At 37.4% G+C, this 26509-nt stretch overlaps 1 protein-coding gene across 1 annotated transcript in view; it reads left to right on the forward strand.

The window, feature by feature from the left end:
* The window catches only part of poln (polymerase (DNA directed) nu), a 55545-nt gene that overhangs the window by 1781 nt on the left and 27255 nt on the right, over positions 1 to 26509 (forward strand). The window contains exons 3-14 of the mRNA XM_048183903.1: positions 694 to 815; positions 1888 to 2412; positions 2994 to 3157; positions 5715 to 5827; positions 7880 to 8025; positions 8149 to 8217; positions 8322 to 8382; positions 9663 to 9727; positions 10168 to 10251; positions 10460 to 10552; positions 13389 to 13499; positions 16211 to 16276. Of these exons, the coding sequence (XP_048039860.1) occupies positions 726 to 815; positions 1888 to 2412; positions 2994 to 3157; positions 5715 to 5827; positions 7880 to 8025; positions 8149 to 8217; positions 8322 to 8382; positions 9663 to 9727; positions 10168 to 10251; positions 10460 to 10552; positions 13389 to 13499; positions 16211 to 16276 (1587 nt within the window). The 5' untranslated portion in view covers positions 694 to 725. The remainder of the gene's footprint in view (positions 1 to 693; positions 816 to 1887; positions 2413 to 2993; positions 3158 to 5714; positions 5828 to 7879; positions 8026 to 8148; positions 8218 to 8321; positions 8383 to 9662; positions 9728 to 10167; positions 10252 to 10459; positions 10553 to 13388; positions 13500 to 16210; positions 16277 to 26509) is intronic.

The following is a 26509-nucleotide window of genomic DNA, read 5'->3' on the forward strand; positions in this document are numbered from 1 at the left end:
GAAGGGTTCTGGTTGTCCCAAACGTCTTCCATTTAAGGATTATGGAGGCCACTGTAGGAACCTTAAGTGCAGCAGAAATTTTTTTGTAACCTTGGCCAGATCTGTGCCTTGCCACAATTCTGTCTCTGAGCTCTTCAGGCAGTTCCTTTGACCTCATGATTCTCATTTGCTCTGACATGCACTGTGAGCTGTAAGGTCTTATATAGACAGGTGTGTGGCTTTCCTAATCAAGTCCAATCAGTATAATCAAACACAGCTGGACTCAAATGAAGGTGTAGAACCATCTCAAGGATGATCAGAAGAAATGGACAGTACCTGAGTTAAATATATGAGTGTCACAGCAAAGGGTCTGAATACTTAGGACCATGTGATATTTCAGTTTTTCTTTTTTAATAAATCTGCAGAAATGTCAACAATTCTGTGTTTTTCTGTCAATATGGGGTGCTGTGTGTACATTAATGAGAAAAAAAAAAAAACTTAAATGATTTTAGCAAATGGCTGCAATATAACAAAGAGTGAAAAATTTAAGGGGGTCTGAATACTTTCCGTACCCACTGTATGTTTAAAATGGTTTTAGATGGTGTATAGCACATTACACCACAGGACATATCAGCTTGGACAGAAATGAGCTTCCATTCATTTCATCCACTGACAATGCTGAGAGACTATTCACTCTTTTTATTGTACATGCAGGTTCTCCCCAGCCAGATGAGAATACAATACTGATGCCTGTTGAAGAGAGCACTGGAAAGATGGAGTCCACAGTACATCACACAAGTGGTGGAGTGCAGCACAGCATCCAGCCCCACTCTCAGGTAATGTATATGTGCTCACTTCAGAGCAGAGAAAAGGCAGTATTGGCTGTATTATGTCATCAGAGAGGTCATTTTAGTGTAGTTTTCTGGATGATCTTATTTTTTTCCCACTAGTTCACCTTTTTTTTGTCCTGACCTTTCTAAGGTGTATTCTGTCACTCTAAAGTGATAAGAAAATGTAGCACTGGTAAAATGTGGTCTATAAGGGATCAATTGAATTAATGTGTAAATGTTTGAGCATGAGGGTCTGTCTGTACTCAGATGGCTCAAAGTGGTCCATTAGCAGTGCTGCATTAAATTGTAAGAATGAAGATAAAGCATCAAAATATATATTGTAAGTTTCCTTTGTACAGAGAAGAAAAAACAGAAAACGTCCCTGGGGTTCTGAAGTACAGAGCATCAGAGTGATGAAGAGAACAAGTACTGACAATGAATTAAGCATGCACACACATACAATCCAAAGGACAGCATTCTCTCACCTGCTCGCAGAGTTATCTAGACAAAGAACACTAAATTCTAGATGTTCTATAAATAGCATAAACATTAAAAGCCACTATTATCTGTGGACCAATTATCTAGTGTGTAAGAATGTTTTGACCCTGAGTGCTTGTAGTTGTTTTTTTTACTCCTTTCAAGGTGAAACAGCCTACTAATGAATAATGGAAATCTCTTACTGCAGATGTCTGTTACATAAAGAATAACAGGGGTCGTTTAGGGGTTGAGAAGTACCAGACAAAGACTTGTCCTTGCAGCGATAAAAGTGTGGGTGCATCAGCCTGAAAACTGCTTTAGAGAGCTTTATTAATGACAGCCTGGGAACTGTGAACAGTTCCCTCTCTTTTTGAAGCTTTTTTTAAGCTGATTTGTCTGGCACTGACATCCAGACACTAAAATGGAGGGTTGCATGTGGATGGCTGTCTGCTTCCGAGTTAAGCTTTTTGGTGTTATGAAATTGACTTTATTTGCATTGCTTTTGTGAAATATTCCCTTCACATATGAATAAGAGAGAGTGTGAACTCAAATGTCCTCTTCTTAAACTCTACTTGCGTTTTGTTTTTTTTGACATATACAGGCTGGTGAGGTGAAATCATTTCTAAAGCATATTGGAAAATGGGAACCCTCTGGAACCTTACAGGAAGCTCCTAAGATCACTTCATCCCAGGAGTTGTGTGAAAATACACTTAGAAACCCAACGTTCCTCCATGCTAAAGTAAAGGGCTCGGTGCAGCTCTTAAAACGACCAAAAGCTCCACGGCCTGGTGTCAAGAGGCAGAGACATCCCCTCAGACGCCAGAAAGAATTTAAGAGTCAAGGATGCAATAAACCGAATAATTTCAAACCCCTCAAGTCCTCCAATCCAAGTCTGTCAGGATCCAAAATAAGCTATCAAATGTCTTCAGAAACAGATAGAAAAGAAGATGGAAACACAACAATCTCTAGAGGGGCTTTTAGTCTGATCTCTGATCCCAGGGTGTGCGACACAGGGCGTCTCTCACAAGAGGATAGAGAATTTATGTTAGAGGAGGTTGGAAAAGCGAAAGCGTTAGTTGTTACCATGGTATACCAAGACGGCACAATACAACTGGACCCAGAACAGGTGTGTTTACAGATTCACTAGATGATATTCATCGATTAGTTTGGAGAAGAAAGGCATTGATTGTGGGCTTTAGTTGGTAAACTGTTAGGTTGTACTACAAATTTTGGTGAATATACACTATTGTTGTTCTTAAAAAAGAAATTGCTTTATTTCAGCAAGGATGCATTAAAGTTATGGTATATTAATTTTTAATTTTACAAAACATTTCTATTTCAAATAATTTTTCTTTTTCAAATCCTGAAAAAAATGTATCATGGTTTCCATAAACAAATTAAGCATTACAACTGTTTTCAACATTTATAATAATAAGAAATGTTTCTTAAGCACCAAATTAGCATATTAATACTGGAGTAATGGGTGTTGAAAATTCAGCTTTGCTACTACAGAAATAAATTATAATGTCAATAATTTTAAATTGTAGTAATATTTCAAAATATTTACCGTTCACTGTATTTGTCAAATAAATGCAGCCTTAGTTTTAGACAACTCATACAAGGCACGCTAAAATTCTTTCAACTGTTGTACGAGTGGTAATGTATGTTAGCATTAATGGCTTGATGTGTTCAATGTCTCTTCTGAAGAAGCTGTACCCTGCAGTGTGTGGCCTGCTGGTTTTGCTGAAGACTGATTTGGACTCAGAGGGACTACAGGACAGACCACCAGAGAGGGTGCTGTACCTCAGACTAGAGCAGACACCAGCCTGGGCCCAACAAGACTTAACACAAAAGCAGGATGCCTTTACCAGGTGTGCTGGTGTTTATTGGAGAGGAAATGAGAAAGAGGCAGAGAGGTGTTTGCGTTTGTCTACTCTCCTTACTCTTACTCTTACTCTCCTCTCCTTATTTTATTCCTTCACATTTTTTAAAGCAAATTATAGACATTGTTGGGTCTGATCTTTTGTATTTTATTAATAGCTCTCTGCTTACTGGTACTGTTCCTGACTGTCTAAAACATGCTTCCCTCACCCCTTTTTTGAAGAAACCCAATCTTGATGTTTCTGTGTTAAGTAATTTTAGACCGATTTCTAATCTTCCGTTTGTTTCAAAAATTTTAGAAAAGGTGGTACTCATTCAACTACAGTCTTTTCTAAGTTCAAATTCAATATATGAAACATTTCAGTCAGGTTATAGAAAATTACACAGTACTGAATCTGCATTATTGAAAGTTACAAATGACATTATGATGTCTACTGACAACGGGAATGCTGTAGCTTTGGTTCTTTTAGATCTCAGTTCAGCATTTGATATGGTTGATCATAACATTTTAATTTCTAGACTGGAAAGTTATGTAGGCATTCAGGGTGTTGTTTTAAAATGGTTTCGATCATATTTAACCAATAGGAAGTTTTCTGTATGTATTGGAAAACACACTTCTTCAGTTGCACACCTCTCCTGTGGTGTTCCCCAGGGATCGATCCTTGCTCCCACACTGTTCTCTTTATACATGTTACCATTGGGATCCCTGTTTTCTAAATATGGAATATCATTTCATTTATATGCCGATGACACCCAGCTGTATCTCCCACTTAAACGCAATGATTCCTGTTCTATTGAGGTTCTGATAGCATGCCTACAAGATCTGAAATCATGGCTATCGCAAAATTTTTTGGCCTTAAATGAGGAAAAAACTGAGGTTTTAATTTTTGGTCCAAGTGACTTTTATGACCGTGGTGATCTGGATCTAGGCCCTTTAAGTTCTTATATTATTCCGTGTGCTAAAAACCTTGGCGTTTTAATTGACTCAGGACTTCGGTTTGATAAACAGATTAATTCTGTTGTCAAATCGTGTTTTTTCCATCTACGGCGCCTTGCAAAGGTTAAATCATTTCTTTCCCTCAAGAATTTTGAAACTGTTATCCACGCATTCATTACCACACGTCTTGACTACTGTAACTCACTTTATTATGGAGTTAATAGCTCATCAATTGGGCGTCTACAACTGGTTCAGAATGCTGCTGCTAGGCTGTTGACTGGCAGCAAAAAATTTGATCGCATTACTCCAATCTTGACATCTCTGCGCTGGCTTCCGGTTAAATCTAGAATAGAGTTCAAAATCTTGGTTTTCGTTTATAAATGTTTACATGGCTTAGCTCCAGACTACCTTTCTGTTTTGCTATCCACTCACAACCCAATTAGGTCACTTAGGTCGGGGGATTTAGGATTACTCTCTGTGTGCAGGACTAAGCTAAAACATAGAGGGGACAGAGCCTTTGCAAAGGCTGGCCCCAAACTATGGAATGGCTTACCAATGTCAATTAGAACGGTACCATCTCTTTCCATGTTTAAATCAAAGCTAAAATCTTATTTTTTATCTACAGTGTTTAACAACAGTTGAATTTGATTGTGTGTATTTTTACTGTATTTGAAGTTCTTCTTTTATGTATTGTTTCTAATGTACAGCACTTTGGTCAGCCTTGTGGCTGTTTTTAAATGTGCTTTATAAATAAATAACTAACTAACTAACTAACTATCCCTGCTTTTTCTGTCGCAGATGGTAAGTAGCATTCATTATTAGTTTTTCTTTAACCCTTTAAGCCCTGAAGGAATATTTAGAGTTGTTTTTTTCTGAGTAACATACACAAAATGGTAGTAGGTATCATTTAAGAGAAAACCTTTTAAATTTTTAGAAAATAAACGTGCATTACATTTGGACATGCTGAGAAACTACTGATAAAAGACAAAAAAAATAAAGGTTTGCTCAAGGGAAATTTCACATACTGTATCTTTCTTATTTGACATGCAATATCTCAGGAAGGAAATAAGATAGGAGGAAAATTATTTTTTGGTAAAGTTCTCCTACTCGTTTTAATCGTGAGAATAAGTGTTATAACTCCATGAGGATTATCTTTAGATCTAAGTGACGGATTATGGTAAGTTTTCCATGATCTGAGCATGATTTATGAAGTTGCAAGCAAACACGTGACATAAATGCCACATCCTTATATTATTTACATTTGGGTCTGGGGGGGCGGCTATGTACAAAAACTTACTCAAGTTCATTCAATGCCCAGAACAATTATGCTTGTTGTATTGTACTCTGTGAGACCTTTCAAATGATGTATGACACATGACTATATGAGCTGTATGATATTTTTGACATTGCAGTACAGTACAAAAAAATTGAAAAGAATTTGTATCACCGGTGGTACACTTCGGGTTTGAGGGGTTAAAGGGATACTGTTACATGTGTAATGTGCCCTCTGTGTAGGTAAGCACTTGTGTGTATGTTATTTAGAGATTCTGTAGATAGTAGGTGATGTTGAGTGTGTGTTTTTCTGTATCTGTTTGTCTGTCTGTCCTTAGAGAGCTGCTGCTGCAGATGATGTGTGGCACAAAGCTGTTTGTGTGCTTTAAAGCTAAAGACCTGCTTCGCACAGCATTGAAACACTTCAGCAGAGACCTGAGCTGGAAACAAGGTGTGACATACATGAATGTCCTTTATCTTTTGACTATTTAAACAGTTACCATGTTATGTAGAATAGGATTCAAAGTCTACAAGATTCAAAGTCATCACATTTAAATGTTTTTTTTTAAACTGGGTGGGTTAGAATTTCAAAAAGTTGAATGAAAGATGTAAATATTGTTCTAATATTATATTCTATAATTCTCTATTATATTCTAACATAAATATATTCTATTCACTGTTTCTAAGTCAATAATTAAGCAAGCAAATTTGTGACTTTTATCTTGTTAACGCATATGTTTTTGAAACATTCAAGATGCTCTTAAAATCATGCTTGTGTCAGCTTGAGTGCTGCTGTCATTAAGGCAACAGGCAGACATTCCAGATACAAGAAAATTCTGAAATTTATATCAAATTCATATTTTTATACTAGTATTAAAGTTTGAGTGATTTGATTTTGAAAAGTTGGCCGACAGTTGGGCCTTTTTTGAGCATCGGTCGGCTTAGTTTTTTCTGTGTTCCACACCATTTGGTCTACTCGGATGCCTTTTTTTTTTTTTTTTTTTTTTTGATTGGCTGTACACATTCAGCATGTTGAATCGGCGTCGGGCCATTGTGAGAGAGAGAACTCTGGCTGTGCACAAGAATAAAAGCTAAAGTGATGAAAACACGCAAAGAGGTCAAGACGGCACAGACAGAAGTTTGTTACAATTTGACGTCATCTTACCTGAGCATTCAAACGCGCAAATATTTTCATAATAATATGAGCCGAGTGGTATGAAGAAAGTGATTAGCGTGATTTATATTTAAAATGTTAAGCAAGTGCTGCTTTGTTTACAGTTTGTATAACTGCAGTCCTAGTTTCGGTTTCCTTTTTTGAATGATGAAAATAGACCATTGATACCTGCTGATATACAGTTATTTCCTTACACGCAGGCACAGAATGCACGTGCTGTAGCCTGTAGTCCTTTTGGTGTGTTTAAAGGGATAGTTCACCCAAAAATGAAAATTTGATGTTTAACTGCTTACCCCCAGCGCATCCAAGGTGTCGGTGACTTTGTTTCTTCAGTAGAACACAAATGATGATTTTTAACTCCAACCGTTGCCGTCTGTCAGTCAAATAATGCTAGTGGATGGGAACTTCTACTGTAAAAGTAAATAAAACTTGCATAGACAAGTCCAAATTAAACCCTGCGGCTCGTCACGACACATTGATGTCCTAAGACACGAAACGATCAGTTTGTGCGAGAAACCGAACAGTATTTATATCATTTTTTTACCTCTAATACACCACTATGTCCAACTGCATTCATCACTCGATTCGTTCGGTCTGATCACGCTCTGACAGCGGCAGTGATGTCTCGCGCATATACTTCAATGAGAGCGAGACATCACTGCCGCTGCCGCGATCAGACCTTACTAACGAGTGCTGCACACGGTTGGACATAGTGGTGTATTAGAGTTAAAAAATGATATAAATACTGTTTGGTTTATCGCACAAACCGATCGTTTCGTGTCTTAGGACATCAATGTGTTGTCACGAGCCGCAGGGTTTAATTTGGACTTGTCTATGCAAGTTTTATTTACTCTTATAGTAGAAGTTCCCATCCACTAGCATTATTTGACTGACAGACGGCAACGGTTGGAGTTAAAAATTATCATTTGTGTTCTACTGAAGAAACAAAGTCACCTACATCTTGGATGCGCTGGGGGTAAGCAGATAAACATCAAATTTTCATTTTTGGGTGAACTATCCCTTTAAGCAGTTTGGCCGAGATGCAGTCGCCGCGAGGTGACAACACAGTCAGCTTTCGTAGCCACTGTTTCTTTGACATCGGCTTGGTGTGTTCTGTGCTTAACAGAAATTTTTCAACAGTGCTCTCACTAATGGACTTTTGAACCCCACTGTGTATTCACACAAGTGGGAAAAGTGAGAAATTGTTTAAATGACATTACCATTAAATATAGACTTTTAATAAATCTAATGTTTTAAAAGAATTTGAGAACAATGGTATTGTTGGTAATATTTAAGTGATTTTTGACTTGGACATCTGATTCTGTGCAGTGTTGGGGAGTCAATTCATGGATCCTCAGATTGCTGCGTGGTTGTTGGATCCTGGTGACTCTGCTTCCTGCTTTCAGACCCTGCTTTCCAAACACTACAGACATCCAGTTATGCCGACACTACAACCTGTGCTTGGGCAAGCCAAGGTCAGGATACACACTTGATTCAATAAATTGTGGTCAGAAAACGCCCCGCCAGGTTTATTTTAATTTTGACTTGGAAATGACACTTTCACAGTGACGTTGTGCCTCTCCTTACTGCCTTATCAGGTGACTCAAGCAATCTCAAATTTGTCTCTCCTACACAAGCTAATGGGGGAACTACAAAACAAGCTTCAGGTAATTTAACATGAATCTTTTCTAAATAAAGCATAATTTACACAATTTCTCAGTTGTCTCTCGTCCTCTCTCAACTTTCCACCCGTCTGTCTGTTTCTCTGTAGACTCAGGGGCTGTGGCAGCTCTATTCTGGCATAGAACAAAAGATGATTCCAGTTCTGGCAGGTCTGAGCAAACAGATTCTAGAGATAGCAAATTGAATGACTTGGCTTACAGAATCTCATCATACTGCATATTCATGATCTATCCATTTCATGATATAATCATAATGATTTTGTTTCCACTTTTACTTGAAAGCAGTGGTGTAACTTTGTTTTAAAAAGTAGGTGGGACAGGAGTGTGTGTGTGTGTGTGTGTGTGTGTGTGTGTGTGTGTGTGTGTGTGTGTGTGAGAGAGAGAGAGAGAGAAAATAACATTATGATGTCCAGAAATCAATTTCAGTAGTACAGAGTTTAATTTAATGACATAAAAACACATTCCAGCACCAGATTGACTCTTATTTAACTCTGCTAGTCAACTAGAGATGTTTAATTTGTATTAGATACATCTGTACCGTGAGATGTTTCAAAAAGTAGTGGGGACATGTCCTTCCCGTTACACCAGCAAATTACACCTATGCTTGAAACAGTTCCAAACTTGTTTTTTACTGTATGTCACAGACGTTTTTTTTTTTTCATCAGTGTGTTCACAATCAAATATGTTTTTGTGAAATCTTGTAATTGCCACATATTTGAATTGAGTTGTTTCAGATCCTGTTTTTGAATGCAGTTTTGTATTTAATCAAGTAATATGTGAGAGGAACTAATCCTTCTTTAATTCTCTAATTTTTCAGCTACTTCGTTTTTTTTATTTGCAGTGTTCAGTTAAACCTTTAGTCCAGCGCATTCATTTCTTTTCTATCTTTAAATTTTCATTTCACTGTCTGAAACAAAACACTATTTGAGAAGGGAGCTATACATCACTGCTTTAAAGTACCCCTGCAGTCAATAATTTTATCCCTTAAAACCTATCTTTGATCATCAAAATGACATATGTAAATGCTTTTTTTCATGTGAAAATAATTTTTTTTATGCCTTAAAATAGCTTGAATGTAACTCTACGCCCTTGCTTCATTTAGTATGCTGTTACATTAATATGCAAAGTAGTCCCTGCCTCCACTCATTTACACTAAACATCAGCATACTTAGAAATGCTTAAGAGATTGTGATGATAGGAAACAGGGCCAGTTTCAAACACCAGTTTTGAAACTGTCTTTGGCACACTGCAGTTTTACTCAGCAATAGTTGACTGATGGTTTGCTCATGCTTTGTCTTAAAGCGTATTTAAAAAAAACACTATATAAACAACATTAAAAACTTGATTTTCACCTCAGGAGGTCTTTTGGATTTACAATGAAGCCAATAACTTTGAGGTGTTGCTTTAACGTTGTTCTCGCTCTCTCTCAGCAATGGAGAGCTATAAAATTAATGTGGACAAGGAGGCCTTGAAAATGACTTCACAGATTTTGGGGGTAAGAGTTTGTGTTTGTGATTTTTATAAACAACTATAAAAAGTGATTTTCTCAAGCCTATCTGGCCTGAGGGGGAATGGAGGGTCTGTTATGTGTAGTTAATATTAATGAGTAGATCTATCACTGCACAAAAAGAACATTACTTTCTCTTAAACTCACTTTCCTTCTCATTCTCTCTCATGAGTGTACATATATTGTTTTCTCTAGTGCTTTGTCTATATTAATTTCATAAACTTTTACACTTTTCACACTTCCTCCTCTTCTATAGTTTTTCTAAATCTTTCCCATCCTTCTCCAGTTCTCTCAGAAGAAAGGAAGGGCTGAATAAAACACTACTGGATTATTCTTTGTGGGGGTTTTACTGTGTCTTCTGTATTTGAAAGTGTCAGAATGTACAGCTTCTCACTTCTAATTAGGGTCTCCCTTGTGTTCTCTCTCAGTCTAAGCTGAAGCAGTTAGAGCAGGAGGCTCACCAGGCTGCAGGTCAAAAGTTCTTGGTGTCCAGCAGTGCTCAGCTCAGACTGGTCAGTGTTTTTGAATGGCTTTGCAAAACCTGATAGAATTATTATTATTTTTTTTTTTTCATTTTTCCCAAAATGTTGTCTATTAGGTAGGTCACTAGGTTTTGAATCAAGCTCTTGTGCACAATCAGTTCATCTTGTTCTGACTTTTGGTCTGTTGACAGATAAGAGTATAGTGTAAATGTGGATTACAAACCTCTCCTCTTTTCAGATCCTGTTCGAGAAGCTGCGTTTACATGAACTTTGTGGGAACAAGAAGCTTCCCAAAACAATCAAACAACAGCGGTCTACATCAGAAACAGCTGTGAGCACACATTTAATGTCCTTGTATATGCAGATAAACATGAGTGATGGTCTCATGGATATCATTGTTATTTAAAGGGTTAGTTCACCCAAAAATGAAATTTCTGTCATTAAGTACTCACCCTCATGTTCCACACCTGTAAGGCCTTTGTTCATCTTCGGAACACAAATTAAGATATTTTTGATGAAATCCGAGGGTATCTGATCCGCACATAGGCAGCAACGTCATTGCACCTTTTGATGACCAGAAAGGTTGTTGAACCTTAATGTTATGAAGCGACGAGAGTACTTTTTGTGCGCCAAAACATCGACTTTATTCAACAATTTGAACCGTTGTCATATGTAGTGAACTCAGTGCCGGCTTCCATGTTTACATCCAAACGCCAACCCTTTAACTGTTGTCCACACCAATCTTAATGCTTAGTTTGCAATTTTTAATGATTAACAGTGCATATCAAATTGCTCATAGGCTATAGAAGTTTTTTTTTTTTTTTTTTCCTTAAATCTAATTCTTTAAATGTTTTAGATAATTTTCTTTTGACACATGATGTCTGATTCTCTCACAAAATTAAGAGGAGTGTATCTATTTTGTACAGTGCACAGCATAAATGAGTACACCCCCTCTGAAACTTCTGAAAGTCAGCAATTACTCAATTACTTAGAAGACATGTTAGGGTTCTTTAGAGATATAATGTTCCAGCAAGTCTTGCCTAATCAATTACCAAAGAAGCATGTCAAAATTATTCAGGAAAATAAGATTTTCTTATCAAGGTGATAAAATGTTGTGTAGCAAAAATGAGTACACCCTCCTAAAAGTTACTAAATTAAATGAAATAAAAAAATTCTGGTGTAAGTTTAAGGTAATGTTTGATCAACAGGTAAGTATGTTGAACCAAAACATTTAAAGACAAGTAATTTCTTGACAATTATAAGTGTTATATAGCCAACTGAATCATTCTCAGACTTAATGCTGACAACAATGGAACCACTTGGGAGAGAACTTATTTCTTAGCACAAAAGATGACAGTGGTACAAGAGGATTACCAAATCATTGTTTTAAGTGTGAAAATATAGCAAAAGTAACACAGAAATTCAAAAACAATGGACTTGTGACAAGGCCCCTGAAATAATCAGGCCTTCGTTTTAAGCTTTCATTTAGTAATGAGGGATTTTTTTTGTCTAGACAAAGAGCAAGAGAAATACCAAGTGAGTGTCTCAGAGCCAGCAAAAACAGTGACTGTTTATCTCACAGAGAAAGATGCAGCCTGCAGAAATGACATGCATGGTTGTTGTTCTCACTGGAACTACCTACTGTTGCCAAAACACAATAAAGTCAGTTAACCATTTCCAAAGCCCATATTTACAAAATATAGATTCTGGAATCAAAACTCTGGTCTCATGAGACCAAATCAGTAATTTTGGATGATAACGGCATCCAAAATGTTATGGTGTTGCTAGAGGAGGAGTACTGTGAGAAGTGCCTGGTTCCCACAGTAAAGTTCAGTGGTAGTAAAGCTCTTATATAGGGATGTATGAGTGCTGAAGGTGTGAGGGAGTTGTGCTTTATCATTGCTGTCATGAATTATCACACCACTGTGTAATTTAATACACAAACTTGAAACAGAAGATGTTACTTTTTCCTCATTCCCTGTATTGTTGGGCATTTTTTTCAACATGACAATGAGAGGATATGCATTCTCCCAAGGTGAAAAACCTTCTGTGGACAATTTGGACAGATGTGACAATTTGTCATGAACTTGTACACTCCGTGCCAAGAAGGGTCAGAGCAGTATATTCAAAATTATGGAGAGCATACAAAGTACTAGAATATTATACATTTGTTGAATTCAGTCTGGGGTGTACTCATTTCTGCAATCCTTAATTTAAACAAAATTGGCTAATTTACTTATTTTATGGCTATTAATGACAAAAATGTCTCAGTTTTTATTATGTATACGTTTAATACATTTTAGTTTTAATACAATTTAGTTTTGCCATCTTTCAATGAATTGTATTAGTGATCATAAGGAAAATACATCTTTTGTATTTGTTCAGAGTGGGTGTACTCATTTATGCTGTGCACTGTATAATTCAGCTTAAAGGCACAATATGTAAGATTTTTTGGATTAGAATATCCAACAAACCGATAGAACAGTGTTATATATTTTGATAACTTGTGTATTTACATTATCCCAAATGTTTCCAAGATTGTTTAAATCCAGAGAAATACCCAATTATAACCAGGGCACGGACTGTGTCCATGCGTCACTTACCAATGACATACCTGCGTTACTTTTGGTTTCCGGTTTTATTTTGTAGAAAGCATGAAAAAACCAAAGACGCTTTCATATATTATGCCTTATTAGACAAGTGAGCAAAATTGTTTGGATGGATACATTCATCGACAGAAAACTAATCATGTTATATAGTTCAACACAGTAAGTCTTATTGTTTAAATCTTGTTTTCTTGATTTACAGTGAGTACCATGTTTTACCATTCCTAATATCGATCTAGCTTACTGCAGTGTGCATTAAGTGTCTCATAGCGGCCACCGAGTGAACGCAGAGTAGCACTACTCATTAGCAATCACTCCTGCTCTGCTTCATACTACAGTAACGTTAATAATCTCATCTGTGAACATGATTTCTGCCCGAGTCTCGTGCCGATTCTTTTCCACCGGCTGTTAGACGTGAAGACAACACCTCCCATGATTCTGCAAAATCAAGGCGTCTTCAAGCTACTCTTTTGTTTTGAATAAGCAACCTCTAGCGATGAAAATTTACATAGTGTGCCTTTAATTGACCCTTTTCATTGATTTTTCTGCACTCTGTTATAGCTATTACAACTACAGAAGCTGCATCCACTGCCCAAAATCATACTGGAATACAGACAGATTCACAAAATCAAGACTGCATTTGTGGATGGCATTTTGTCTTGTACGAGCAAGGTGAAACATTTCACATGTAGACTAGAAATCAAACCATATAAAATTTGATTTTAAGGGAGTTTTCACACTTGAGTCCTCTTTAAAAAACAAACAAACTCAGGCCCCTATATGTGGACCAAGAGGTGATCCAAGTGAAAAAGGACCCAGTTCTCTTTACGTTCACACGCTGTCCCTGAAAGAGGACTCGGATCCTTTTTTGGTCCACTTTAGTAGGAATGTGGTCTCAGACCTCTTTGTGTTCATACCATAGACTGTTAAAAAAAAGATGGACGACGCAACGCCGCTTCCTTCTAATGTATTGAACTGAAGCCAAAACGGACGCCGATGGGCACTGACACGTTACACAAAAATGTCAAAAAAGAAGTTTGGAGCCTGGGCATGCGCAGAAGGAATCGTCAGTGGAGCCCGGAGGCGGAGTCGCGGTATCAAACTTCTGCCCAGACGACTGCGTCATCATTGATTGTATTTAAATAGGCTATATAAATTATACACAATTTAAAATTCTACCTATAAAATAACAGGCTATTCTGTTTCTAGAGCAATAATATTTTTGAAACGGCAAATTCAGTAGATAAACTCTATAATATGCCACTAGAAACAACTCTAAAATGTCAGAAACGGTCCTGCCATTTTAAATAAAGGGTTAAACTAACGTTACAGGAGATCGATTGCTGTAGACAGTGCTCTATAATTAATTAGAGTAGGCTATCATTAGTTTTATCCTGCTAATTATTATTTCATGGCTAACGTTAGGTGTGTTATCTTAACTAATAACGTTTATTAATTAGCTTATGAAACCCACATTTAACGTTACCGAGAAAAGCTCAGATATCCGTCAGATCCTGTAGGTCAGTTAGTACAGTTTACTGCTGAACAGGTCATTTTGTTGGTGTGAAATAACACAGAAATTGAAAATTAATAGTTAGTTATATATCTTGAATCTCCCCTCGAAGCCCCGACAGTCCTCAGAGAAGCTGTCAATCAACTGTGAATCACGAAGACATGCCCCGTTTCTATAGCACCAAATTGCTAGCTAAAATCAAACTTAGCACAAAAATGAACAATTGAATATGAATCAGCGTGATAACAACTACCTTAAATGACCAAAACCATCTTTCGGAAAATTTTATTTGAAGCATAATTTATTTTTGTTTTAACTTAAGTCTCATTCACCTGCATTGAGCGGGCGGGGTTTATGACCTGTACTGCATCCAGCCTCCAGGGGGCGATCAAAGAGCCCGCAGCTTCACATTTCAAGACGTATAAGGCACACCCGGTTCATAATGTTGCTTTTTGAATCTTGTCCAGTTTAGTGTTTGATGGCTTGACCCTATGGCCTTCAAAATTTGATCCCATTCACTTACATTGTATGTGCCTCACTAACCAAGAAATTTGTTTGTAAAGATTATTATTTATTATTTTGTAAAACAACATTGCTACAAATGCTCTTGACTGAGCTTAAATTGTTTATCTTTTGCACAAAAATATAAATTTTGTTGCAATATTACATCCATCTTTGTAAATAAGATTTATTTTAATTGTTTTCCTTGAATCATGTTTTTTAATTGCAGAAGGCAATGATAACATCAGCATATACAATCAAAGGACAAATACAATAAAAGAAACATGCAAATGAAATAAATTGCTTTAAATTGTCCATGTACAGTAGATATACCTAAAAGCAGCATTCAAGTAAGAAATTGAATAATCAAATGAAAAAATAAAAATGCATATTCACTTTATGAATAAAATGTGATTCTACTGATTGTTTTATTAGGCTTACAGTAATGCATGGATCCAGTATACTGATAAACATACACGATTTCTTTCCCAGATACATTCACTTAAGACAAAGCCTGTTTATGTGAACCTAGAGTGTTTTGACACTTTAAACGCAATAAGACACTACCGATTATTCAGTTTAGAACAAGCACTGTGACAGCTGGTTTTCTGTGCATGAGCTAGGTGTACACGCTTGTAAAACCATATATATATATATATATATATATATATATATATATATATATATATATATATATATATATATATAAAAAATTAAACTGGCAAGGCATGCAGGTGCATCTCTCTTAAACAGTTGGAAAGCAGTTAAAATCGCAACAAACAAGTGTATGTTGTGAACAAATAATTTGTAGAGACCTGAGAGAAGATGCAGCCATGATGAACGGCTGATTTGTATGGAGGCATCTGATAACCAAACTACGTTGGAATTCGTGAACGGAAAAATCAAGCGAGCCCAGAGCAGTTTGTGTTCAGATTGCGTTTTTAGTGAACCGTACTCAGACGACCTCCCGAGTTGGTCTTGGTTCGGTTTATTTTTAAGGGGTCTGAAATTGTTTGGAGCGTTCACATTTGGGCCAAAAATCATGCGAACCGCGCTCAGACCCCTGAAAAGGACCAAGTGTGAAAACACCCTAAAACATGCCTTTTTATTGTACTGTTGTATTTCTTATCTCCATCCTATAGTGTATATATTTTTATTATATTAATTTTGTTTTTATTTTATTTTTTATATTATTTATTTTACTGGTTTTATCCAATGTTTTCCATTTATTTATCGCTATAGTATTTTTTTGTTTCTTTCTTTTTCAGCCTCTGTTTTGTGAATGTTGTTTATAAATAAATGACTTGACCTGACACAGCTAATAGTGTAATTGTTAATCATTTACTTTCTTTATTTCTCTGCTTCTTAGACGTTCATTTCTTCCACATGGAATCAGACAAGTACAGTGAGTGGCAGGCTATCTGCTAAACATCCTGTGAGTGCTTCTCCTTTTACCTTTCAACTCTCTATCATTTGCCTGGTTTACTATTGAGCCGTCCTCTTTTTTTTCCTCTCCTTTACTTTTCTAGGTATTTTTTCATGCTCTGTTTCTCTTTCACACACATGCACACATCCACTGCCCACTGTTTGTATTTTAAAAAATACAACTCTCGGTCTGGGTCACATTTTGAACAAAATAAGATCTGACACAACCCTTTGATGCCCCATTATATTGTACCATTCTCTCTCTCTTTCTTCTCTCTCACTGTTGTGACAGATCGATAGCTCATCTCTAGATTTGTCTCAGGATCCAATGTGCACTTGATGTAGAATTTACACTGTTGCAAGTTGCAACAATACACACGCAAAGAGAACATTGTCCTTTAACAATATCTGCTTCCTCCAGGTGCATTTTCGATCCATCAATCAAGCCATTCATTCTTTCTTTAGAATAATTGTGCTTGTCATTATTTTCGACTTCAATAAATCCCTCAAACCATACGCTTGTCACATTTTTATAAATGATCTGTCTCCCTCACACTAAACTCAGTCAAGTCACCTCTGAAGGTTTATTCATCTGAGTATTGTACTGTAACCAGTGCATTTAAAAAATTAATTCTGTCGAAGAGCTAGCATATAAATGAGCTTCATTAGTTGCCAAGACGAATTAAGAAAAATCATCGGCCTTTAATTGCAGTCTAGGGAAGATTGAGAGCATCCTGAGAGGGTACTCGTTCATACAGTATGATGCTGAATGACTGTGATATTAACCCTCTGGAGTCTGAGGCTGATTTGACATGCCCTGACATTTGTGCTTTTTTCTGTTGTTCATAAACATATTAATAGAAAATGTGTGATTACACTGTATTCAGCACGAACTAGGCTACCATAATATGTGAGCAACATGTATGTACATGTTTGTATTTTTGATGGAATAACGTGTATGCGTGGTTATTGAAAAAACTAAAAACTTAAGTCACTGAAATAAGGCTACAAAATAAGTACAAAATATGTGTTCACAAGACTTCTGGGTATTGGAGGTTGTAGACTAGAATTTTTGCTTCAAAATGATGTAAAAATTATCATGCCTACTTGTTCATATAAAACAATATATTGATTTAAATTTTGTAAGACATTTTTGTCAAGACACAGTATGCATGGAGGTGTGAATCTTCATGAATAATGCTGTGATTCACACCTGAGAAGACAAAGACCCGCAAAATGACCTGCATAATGAGCCCTTTCAGTCAGGTAGGCTTTGTGAAAAAAACCCTCTGTGATCATGCTGATAACAGTATTAACGTTAATATAATGTTCATTCTTGACAGAAAACATGATTTTTGTGATCTCATGCATGCACGTATAATTGCACATCATGTGAAGAAAATTTTGTATAGGCCTATTATAGTTTAAATTACAGTACCAGTCAAAAGATTGGACGCATTACTATTATAATGTTTTTAAAAGAAGTGTCATGTTCATCATGCTATCAAACATACAGAAAAACAGCAATACTGTGAAATATTATTATAATTTAAAATAGTGGTTTTCTATTTTAATATACTTTAAAATATCACAACATTATGTCAACTTTGTCATTCCTGAAACCGTTCCTGTTCAACTGGAGAAATAAGCAAACATACAAAAAAATAAATTAAATAAAAAAAATAAAAATAATAATAATTGTTTAAAAAATATTTTTATTTTATTTTATTCACAATAGTATATAGATAACATATCAAATGTTGAAAGTGAGACATTTTGAAATGTCTTGCCAAATATTGGCTCATTTTGGGTTTCATGAGAGCTACACATTCCAAAAAAGTTGGGACAGGAGACAGGAAAAGTTAAATGTACATATAAGGAACAGCTGGAGGACCAATTTGCAACTTATTAGGTCAATTGGCAACATGATTGGGTATAAAAAGAGCCTCTCAGAGTGGCAGTGTCTCTCAGAAGTCAAGATGGGCAGAGGATCACCAATTCCCCCAATGCTGCTGCGAAAAATAGTGTAGCAATATCAGAAAGGAGTTTCTCAGAGAAAAATTGCAAAGAGTTTGAAGTTATCATCATCTACAGTGCATAATATCATCCAAAGATTCAGAGAATCTGGAACAATCTCTGTGCGTAAGGGTCAAGGGTACAATGCTACTGTAATGGAAATCACAACATGGGCTCAGGAATACTTCCAGAAAACATTGTCGGTGAACACAATCCACCGTGCCATTCGCCGTTGCCGGCTAAAACTCTATAGGTCAAAAAAGAAGCCATATCTAAACATGATCCAGAAGCACAGGCGTTTTCTCTGGGCCAAGGCTCATTTAAAATGGACTGTGGCAAAGTGAAAAACTGGTCTGTGGTCAGACGAATCAAAATTTGAAGTTCTTTTTGGAAAACTGGGACGCCATGTCATGCGGACTAAAGAGGACAAGGACAACCCAACTTGTTATCAGCGCTCAGTTCAGAAGCCTGCATCTCGGATGGTATGGGGTTGCATGAGTGCGTGTGGCATGGGCAGCTTACACATCTGGAAAGGCACCATCAATGCTGAAAGGTATATCCAAGTTCTAGAACAACATATGCTCCCATCCAGACGTCGTCTCTTTCAGGGAAGACCTTGCATTTTCCAACATGACAATGCCAGACCACATACTGCATCAATTACAACATCATGGCTGTGTAGAAGAAGGATCCGGGTACTGAAATGGCCAGCCTGCAGTCCAGATCTTTCACCCATAGAAAACATTTGCCGCATCATAAAGAGGAAGATGCAACAAAGAAGACCTAAGACAGTTGAGCAACTAGAAGCCTATATTAGACAAGAATGGGACAACATTCCTATTCCTAAACTTGAGCAACTCCTCAGTCCCCAAACGTTTGCGGACTGTTCTAAAAAGAAGAGGGGATGCCACACAGTGGTAAACATGGCCTTGTCCCAACTTTTTTGAGATGTGTTGATGCCATGAAATTTAAAATCAACTTATTTTTCCCTTAAAATTATATATTTTCTCAGTTTAAACATTTGATATGTCATCTATGTTGTATTCTGAATAAAATATTGAAATTTGAAACTTCCACATCATTGAATTCTGTTTTTATTCACAATTTATTTACAGTGTCCCAACTTTTTTGGAATCGGGTTTGTAATATAATATATAATATACACACACACACACACACACCAGTCAGACATAACATTTTGACAACTGACAGATGAAGTGAATAACACTGATTATCTCTTCATCTCAGCACCTCTTGGTGGGTTATATTAGGCAGCAAGTGCACATTTTATCCTCACAGTTGATGTGTTAGAAGCAGGAAAAATGGGCAAGCGTAAGGATTTGAGCGAATTTGACAAGGGCCAAATTGTGATGGCTAGATGACTGGGTCAGAGCATCTCCAAAACTGCAGTTCATGTGAGGTGTTCCCTGTCTGCAGTGGTCAGTATTTATCAAACATGGTCCAAGAAAGGAACAGTGGTGAACCGGCAACAAGGTCATGGGTGGCCAAGGCTCATTGATGCACGTGGGGAGCGAAGGCTGGCCCGTGTGGCCCGATCCAACAGATGAGCAACTGTAGCTCAAATTGCTCAAGAAGTTCATTCTGGTTCTGATAGAAAGGTATCAGAATACACAGTGCATCGCAGTTTGTTGCTTATTGGGCTGCATAGCCACAGATCAGTCAGGGCGCCCATGCTGACCCCTGTCCACCACTGAAAGTGCCAACAGTGGGCATGCGAGCATCAGAACTGGACCACAGAGCAATTGAAGAAGGTGGCCTGGTCTGATGAATCATGTTTTTTTTTTTGTTTTTTTTTTACATCACATGGATGGCCGGGTGCGTATGCTTTGCTTACCTGGGAAACACATGGTACCAGGATGCACTATGGGAAGAAGGCAAGCCGGCAGAGGCAGTGTGATGCTTTGAGCAATGTTCTGCTGGGAAACCTTGGGTCCTGCCATCCATGTGGATATTACTTTGACACGTACCACCTACCTAAGCATTGTTGCAGACCATGTACACCCTTTCATGGAAACGGTATTCCCTGGTGGCTGTGGCCTCTTTCAGCAGGATAATGCGCCCTGCCACATAGCAAAAATGGTTCAGGAATGGTTTGAGGAGCACAACAAAGAGTTTTAAATGTTGACTTGGCCTCCAAATTCCCCAGATCTCAATCCAATCGAGCATCTGTGGGATGTGCTGAACAAACAATTCCGATCCATGGAGGCCCCACCTTGCAACTTACTGGACTTAAAGGTGCAAAAGAGGATCTTTTCATCGACTGAGAAACCAAAGACTGTTACTGAGTTTTTGAAATGAGCGCATGCGTAAGAACAACCCCCCTCCTTCACAGCTCATTTCAAGGGAACGCCTCCCAAAACTCGTGCACGAGTATTGGAACACGAGTGTTTACCACCGGCATTCTCTGTATTGTGTTAGTAGATTCATTATGTCGGACTCACCGCAGGTAACTCATAATCTGCAGTTGTTACTCCTGTCTCCTGACAAAAACACTGCATGCGGCGCCTGTGGAGTGTGGAATGTTACTGGAGCGCGCAGCCGCGCTCGTCTCTCACAAGGAACGTCATGGCAGTGATTGACAAGCCGGAGGGCCAATCGTTTACGCGATGAAAATAAAGGCCTTTTGAAGTGAAGCGATGCGTTTGTGTTATTCATATTTAGTGTTATCCATATAAAATATCCATATTTAACACATTATAAAGTAAAATAACTAGCTTCCAAAAGACCACCTTCTGTATTCAACTTACAAAAAAAAGCATAACTGACGTCGCATAAGCGTGTTGAACTGTGAGAGGCGTTACACTTTCTTCGTAAGCTGAATATGGAAGGCGGTCTGGCGGAAGCTAGTTATTTTACTTTATAACGTGTTAAATATGGAGTTTTTTTTACACAAACACATTGCTTCAAAAAAGGCCTTTATTAACCCCCCGCAGCTGTGTGGAGTACGTTTATGATGGATGGATGCACATTTTTGAGCTTCAAACATGTGGTTTCCATGCACTGCAATTATAAAGCTTGGCAGCTTCAGGGTGATTATTAATATAACTCAGATTGTATTCGTCTGAAAGAAGAAAGTCATACACCAAGGATGTCCTAACTGGGCTCGCAGTTGGGTACATTGTGTGTGGATGACCGTGTTCGTCCACCACCCCTGAACACCATTTTTGACCCTGCCCCTACACTTTTACCTTTCATATTTATCTTTACTTCTTTTTCTGCTCTTACTCTTTCAAAATCCTTCATAAGCAAGTCTAAGTCAGAAGCTTTCAGACAATCTGGATTTAAGGAGGATTAGAATCACATTTTTTCATAGCTGATTTTTGTGTTGTAGTCCATGTCTGTGTATCTTGTGAGCGCTTCTTCAAATGCTAAATCTTAGTAAAGCTTTGTATGTATTTAGATTTCACATAAATGCTTTCTATTCATCAAAGAGTCCTAAAAAAAAAAATCCAAAAAAATTTTACGCAGCACCACTGTTTTAACATAGAAGAGCCAGCAGCCTCACCCTGTAGCCCAAGACTGATTGCCCACTGAAGCTAAGCATGGCTGAGCCTGGTCAGTACCTGGATGAGAGACCTCCTGGGAAAACTAGGTTGCTGCTGGAAGAGGTGTTACTGACAGCAGGAGGTGCTCACCCTGTGGTCCGTATGTGTCCTAACGCCCCAGTATAGTGATGGGGACACTGTCAATAAGCACCATCCTTTGGATGAGATGTAAAACCAAGGTCCTGACTCTCTGTGGTCATTAAAATTCCCAGGATGTCCTTCGAAAATAGTAGGGGTATAACCCCGGCATCCTGGTCATATTTGCCCGTGGATTCTGTCCTTCATCATGGCCTCCTAATCATCCCCATATATATACTGGTTGGCTTCATCACTCCATCTCTTCTCCACCAATAAGCTGGTGTGTGGTGGGTGTTCTGGTGCAGTATGGCTCCCATCGCATCATCCAGGTGGATGCTGCACATTGGCGGTGGTTGAGGAGATTCTCCCCTTCCATAAGTAAAGTACTTTAAGTGCAGAGAAAAGCACTATATAAATGTAACAAATTATTATTATTATTATTATTATTATTATTATTATTATAAGAATGAAATGAATAAGAATGAAATGTTTCTTGAGCACCAAGTCAGCAAATTTGAAGAATCATGTGACACTGAAGACTGGAGTAATGACTGCTTGAATGACTGTTGCTTTGCCATTACTGGAATAAATTTCATTTTAAAATGTATTAAATTATAATAATATTTTACAATTTTACTGTTTTTACTGTATTTTTGATCAAGGAAATGCATCCTCGGTGAGCATAAGAGACTTTCAAAAACAAAACAAAAATATTACTGACCCCATACTTTTGAATGGTAGTGTGTGTGGTATTTTTTCGCTGTATTATTTGGCTTTTTCTTTTTCTTTTTTTTTTTTTTCTTTTTTTTAACTACCATTTGAATCTAGGACTGTTAGGGATAGCCAAAGTCATGTCCAGTCAATAGGTTGTGCATTTTTTGTGGCATGTCTAAATCTCACAACCAGTATTCTCTGGATTTTATTTGTCCATTAGGCATTTTTGGGATGCATATTCAATGTTTTGTGATTCTCCTCCTGCTTTTGGTGAAACTTGAATGCTGTCTCTGCTATGCTGCAGAGGGGGCGGCTGCCTTGTGCTGGTATCTTTCTGTAACACACACTCGCGCTTTCTTTCTCGCTTTCTTTTTCTTCTCACATCCCCTTTGTCTATGAACACGCACACAAATCTGCCTAGGCAACTCTTTTCAACTTTAATACAGATTTGCTTAAGGCAAAGCTTTTGCAGGCTTTAGAGTCATAACAAAAAATTAGCTGCCTTTGGATCAGAATCCCGCAAGTGTTCTTGAACAGATGGCCAGATATTTCTATTCCATCCAGAGACAAACACGGACTCCTTGGACAATCACAGCAAAGAACAGTAGAATAAAGACAGAAGTCTTTCTCTTCATCTTGATTTCTTTGTTTCTTCTTTCTGTCTTTTTACTGTTCGTATCACATGATTTTCAGGACCATATATATATATATATATATATATATATATATATATATATATATATATATATATCATGTGATGTTCAGAATAGCTTTGCTTTTTTCATTATTCATTGCTTACCATTTAAACACTCTCTCAGGGTGTTTTCAAAGTTCAATTAGACAAAAAAAACATGAGAACTAATTCTCTCCATATGTGAAGAGTTTCCATTGGGTGAGTCAATGTTGTGGTGGGTGTTGCATCTGAGTGATGTATGGCTTTCCTCTAGTCATTTGAAGTTGACTGTACCAAAGCATCACAGGGATGTGTATAATAACACTGCTTCAGGGTGTGTGACTCACTGTGTATGTTTGTGAGCTGATTAAATTTTCCTCTGAAACAGAGAGCAGGCAGGATTACCTTTGTGCGTTAGATAAAGATGTGTGCCATGTTTACATCCCCCTCCCCACACACACACACGCACCTTGAGAATATTCTGTATTCAGCACAATACTGTCATCTCTCTTCACTGACTGCACTATGCATCAGGGAGATCTTTCTGAAGTGCTCTGTCAACATTTCATCAACACTTGGCATCAATTTTGATAAATGTCCTGCCTTCATTAAAGGGTTAGTTCACCCAAAAAAGTACTCTCATGTCGTTCCACACCACTAAGACCTTTGTTCATCTTCGGAACACAAATTAAGATATTTTCGATAAAATGAGTTGAGGCCTGCTTTGCCAGCAAGTTAATTTACATTTTCAAACACCCAGAAAGGTACTAAAGATATATTTAAAACAGTTCATGTGACTACAGTGGTTCAACCTTAATGTTATGAAGTGACAAGAATACTTTTTGTGCGCCAAAAAATAAAATAACGACTTTATTCAACGATATCTAGTGATGGCCGATTTCAAAACACTGTGTCATGAAGCTTCGAAGCTTCGTGAATCTTTTGTTTCGAATCAGTGGAGCGCCAAAGTCACATGATTTCAGTAAACGAGGCTTTGTTATGTCATAAGTGTTTCGAAATCTCAATGGTTTACGTGACTGGCAGTTTGTTGTGCGCTCCGAACCACTGATTCAAAACGTAAAGCTTCGAAGCTTCATGAAGCAGTGTTTTGAAATCGGCCATTATTGTTTTTTTGGCGCACAAAAATTATCATCATCACTTCATAACATTAAGGTTGAACCACGGTAGTCACATGAACTGTTTTGAATGTAACTTTAGTACCTTTCTGGGCGTTTGAAAGTGTAAATTAACTTGCTGTCAATGCAGGCCTCATTAAGCCATCGGATTTTATCAAAAATATCTTATTTTGTGTTACGAAGATGAACGAAGGTCTTACGGGTGTGGAACGACATGAGGGTGAGAAATTAATGACAGAATTTTCATTTTTTGGGTGAACTAACCCTTTAATTCATGGAATACCAAACCACTCAGTCAATGAGCTGTGGCCTTTAAATGGAGATAGAAAGTTTATAATATACAGATCTTTCTGTTTAAGTTGGCATAAAATAAAATTTCACCCTATCTATTTTCTAAATGCATGTTATTGATCTTATTGTGACCGTTTCATCCATGCATGTTTTATTTTTAATATTTTTTTAACTTTTCGTTTATAAACAAAATATTTCTTGATTTTCCAGTGAAACAAAGTTTCTGTGTTTGATTAGGGTTAGAACTAAACCAGAGATTGTCTTATTATTGGGGAGATAGAAGGTCTGTATCTCCTACCATTGTAGAAAGCATAACGGCTAACTTGGATTACGTGAGGCACTTTAGCCTTTCAAAATATCAGTGACATCAGAGTTTTATGACAGTCAGTTACAGTTTACGTTAATCAGTTTCTTGTGGATTCCAAAAAAAGTAGCGTAAAACATGTTGATTAGAGAACCAAGATTAATTGACAGGCAGGCAATTCATTAAGAATGGAAGTCAATGGAACGAAAAGTGCAGTGTGACCGCACCTTAATACCTACCATTTAGACTGGAGATGTTTGAGTACTAAATGAATATGTAATGCTAATTAGTACTTCATTGATCTTTAGCTATATGAAAGTCCAGAAACAATTAACAGCACCTAACTCTACTAACACAATTACATGAGGTCATTGGATCGCTGGAATAACAGTAATAATAATATTATTATTCTGTCATTAATTACTCAACATTAATTACTCTCAAATATCTCCAGTCTAAATGGTAGGTATTAAGGTGCGGTCACACTGCACTTTTTGTTCCATTGACTTCCATTCAAACGTATGCGAATGTGCAAAAAAATTCTGCATTTCGCTGCGCTCCAAAGTTCAAGTTTAGTGAACTCTGACCTGCGAATTCACATCACGTGAAGACGTGCGACCAGTAGATCGATTCGTCACGGCATGACCTCTTGGCTAAATTAAAAGAATGATATTTTTGTAGTAAAGTCGAGTAGGTTGTATATTTTTACATTTTGAATGAATTACTTTAAGTTATGTGTTGAATTCATGTTTATAAAAAAGACGCGGTAGACCGTGACGTCATATCACGACCGTTACAGCATCCGAAGAAATTTTGCATGTTGAAAGTCTAGTGTGACTGCGGCTTTATACATCTGTTTCCTTCCCCAAATAATTATTCTTTTCATTTGTGTAGCTCTAAGACCAAATTAGTGTTGCCAATTGGGCTACTTTTACACCGTGTCCGTGGGTTAAAGCGACTCCGCCACCGGACCGCGATTGGGCTAGTTTTGGCTGTGATTGGGCAGGTTTTGAATAGCAATTGGGCTGGTTTTGTTATGCAAACCTGGTAACCCTGGACCAAATACCAGTTGCATATTGAGCAGCTGCTAAGTTACATAATCATTTATTTAGCTTTAAAAACTTTAGCTGAAAAATCCACCCACTTCAATTTGACAGACCTGAAGGTCCTCTGTAGAAAGTGATTTTCACACTCTGAAATCTGCAGCCAGATCTGTCTATATGCTATATTTGATGAGTCACTTTACAAAGAAAGACATCAGTGGAAAATGGGTCACACGTCGCAGGTGTGTTTATGCATGTTTGTACTTTTTTGCTCGAACACCAACGCATTTGATCATCTTTCCACCTTTGTTTTCCAGGGGAGTGTGCAAAAGGGAATCCTCAACAAAGCCTGACTGACTGCCCTAACAAAGTACTTATACTGTTTATTCACTACAAACAAGTGCACATTCACTGAGCATCGA

This window comes from Megalobrama amblycephala, linkage group LG3, assembly GCF_018812025.1.
Source record: "Megalobrama amblycephala isolate DHTTF-2021 linkage group LG3, ASM1881202v1, whole genome shotgun sequence".
In the NCBI taxonomy this organism is placed as follows: Eukaryota; Metazoa; Chordata; class Actinopteri; order Cypriniformes; family Xenocyprididae; genus Megalobrama; species Megalobrama amblycephala.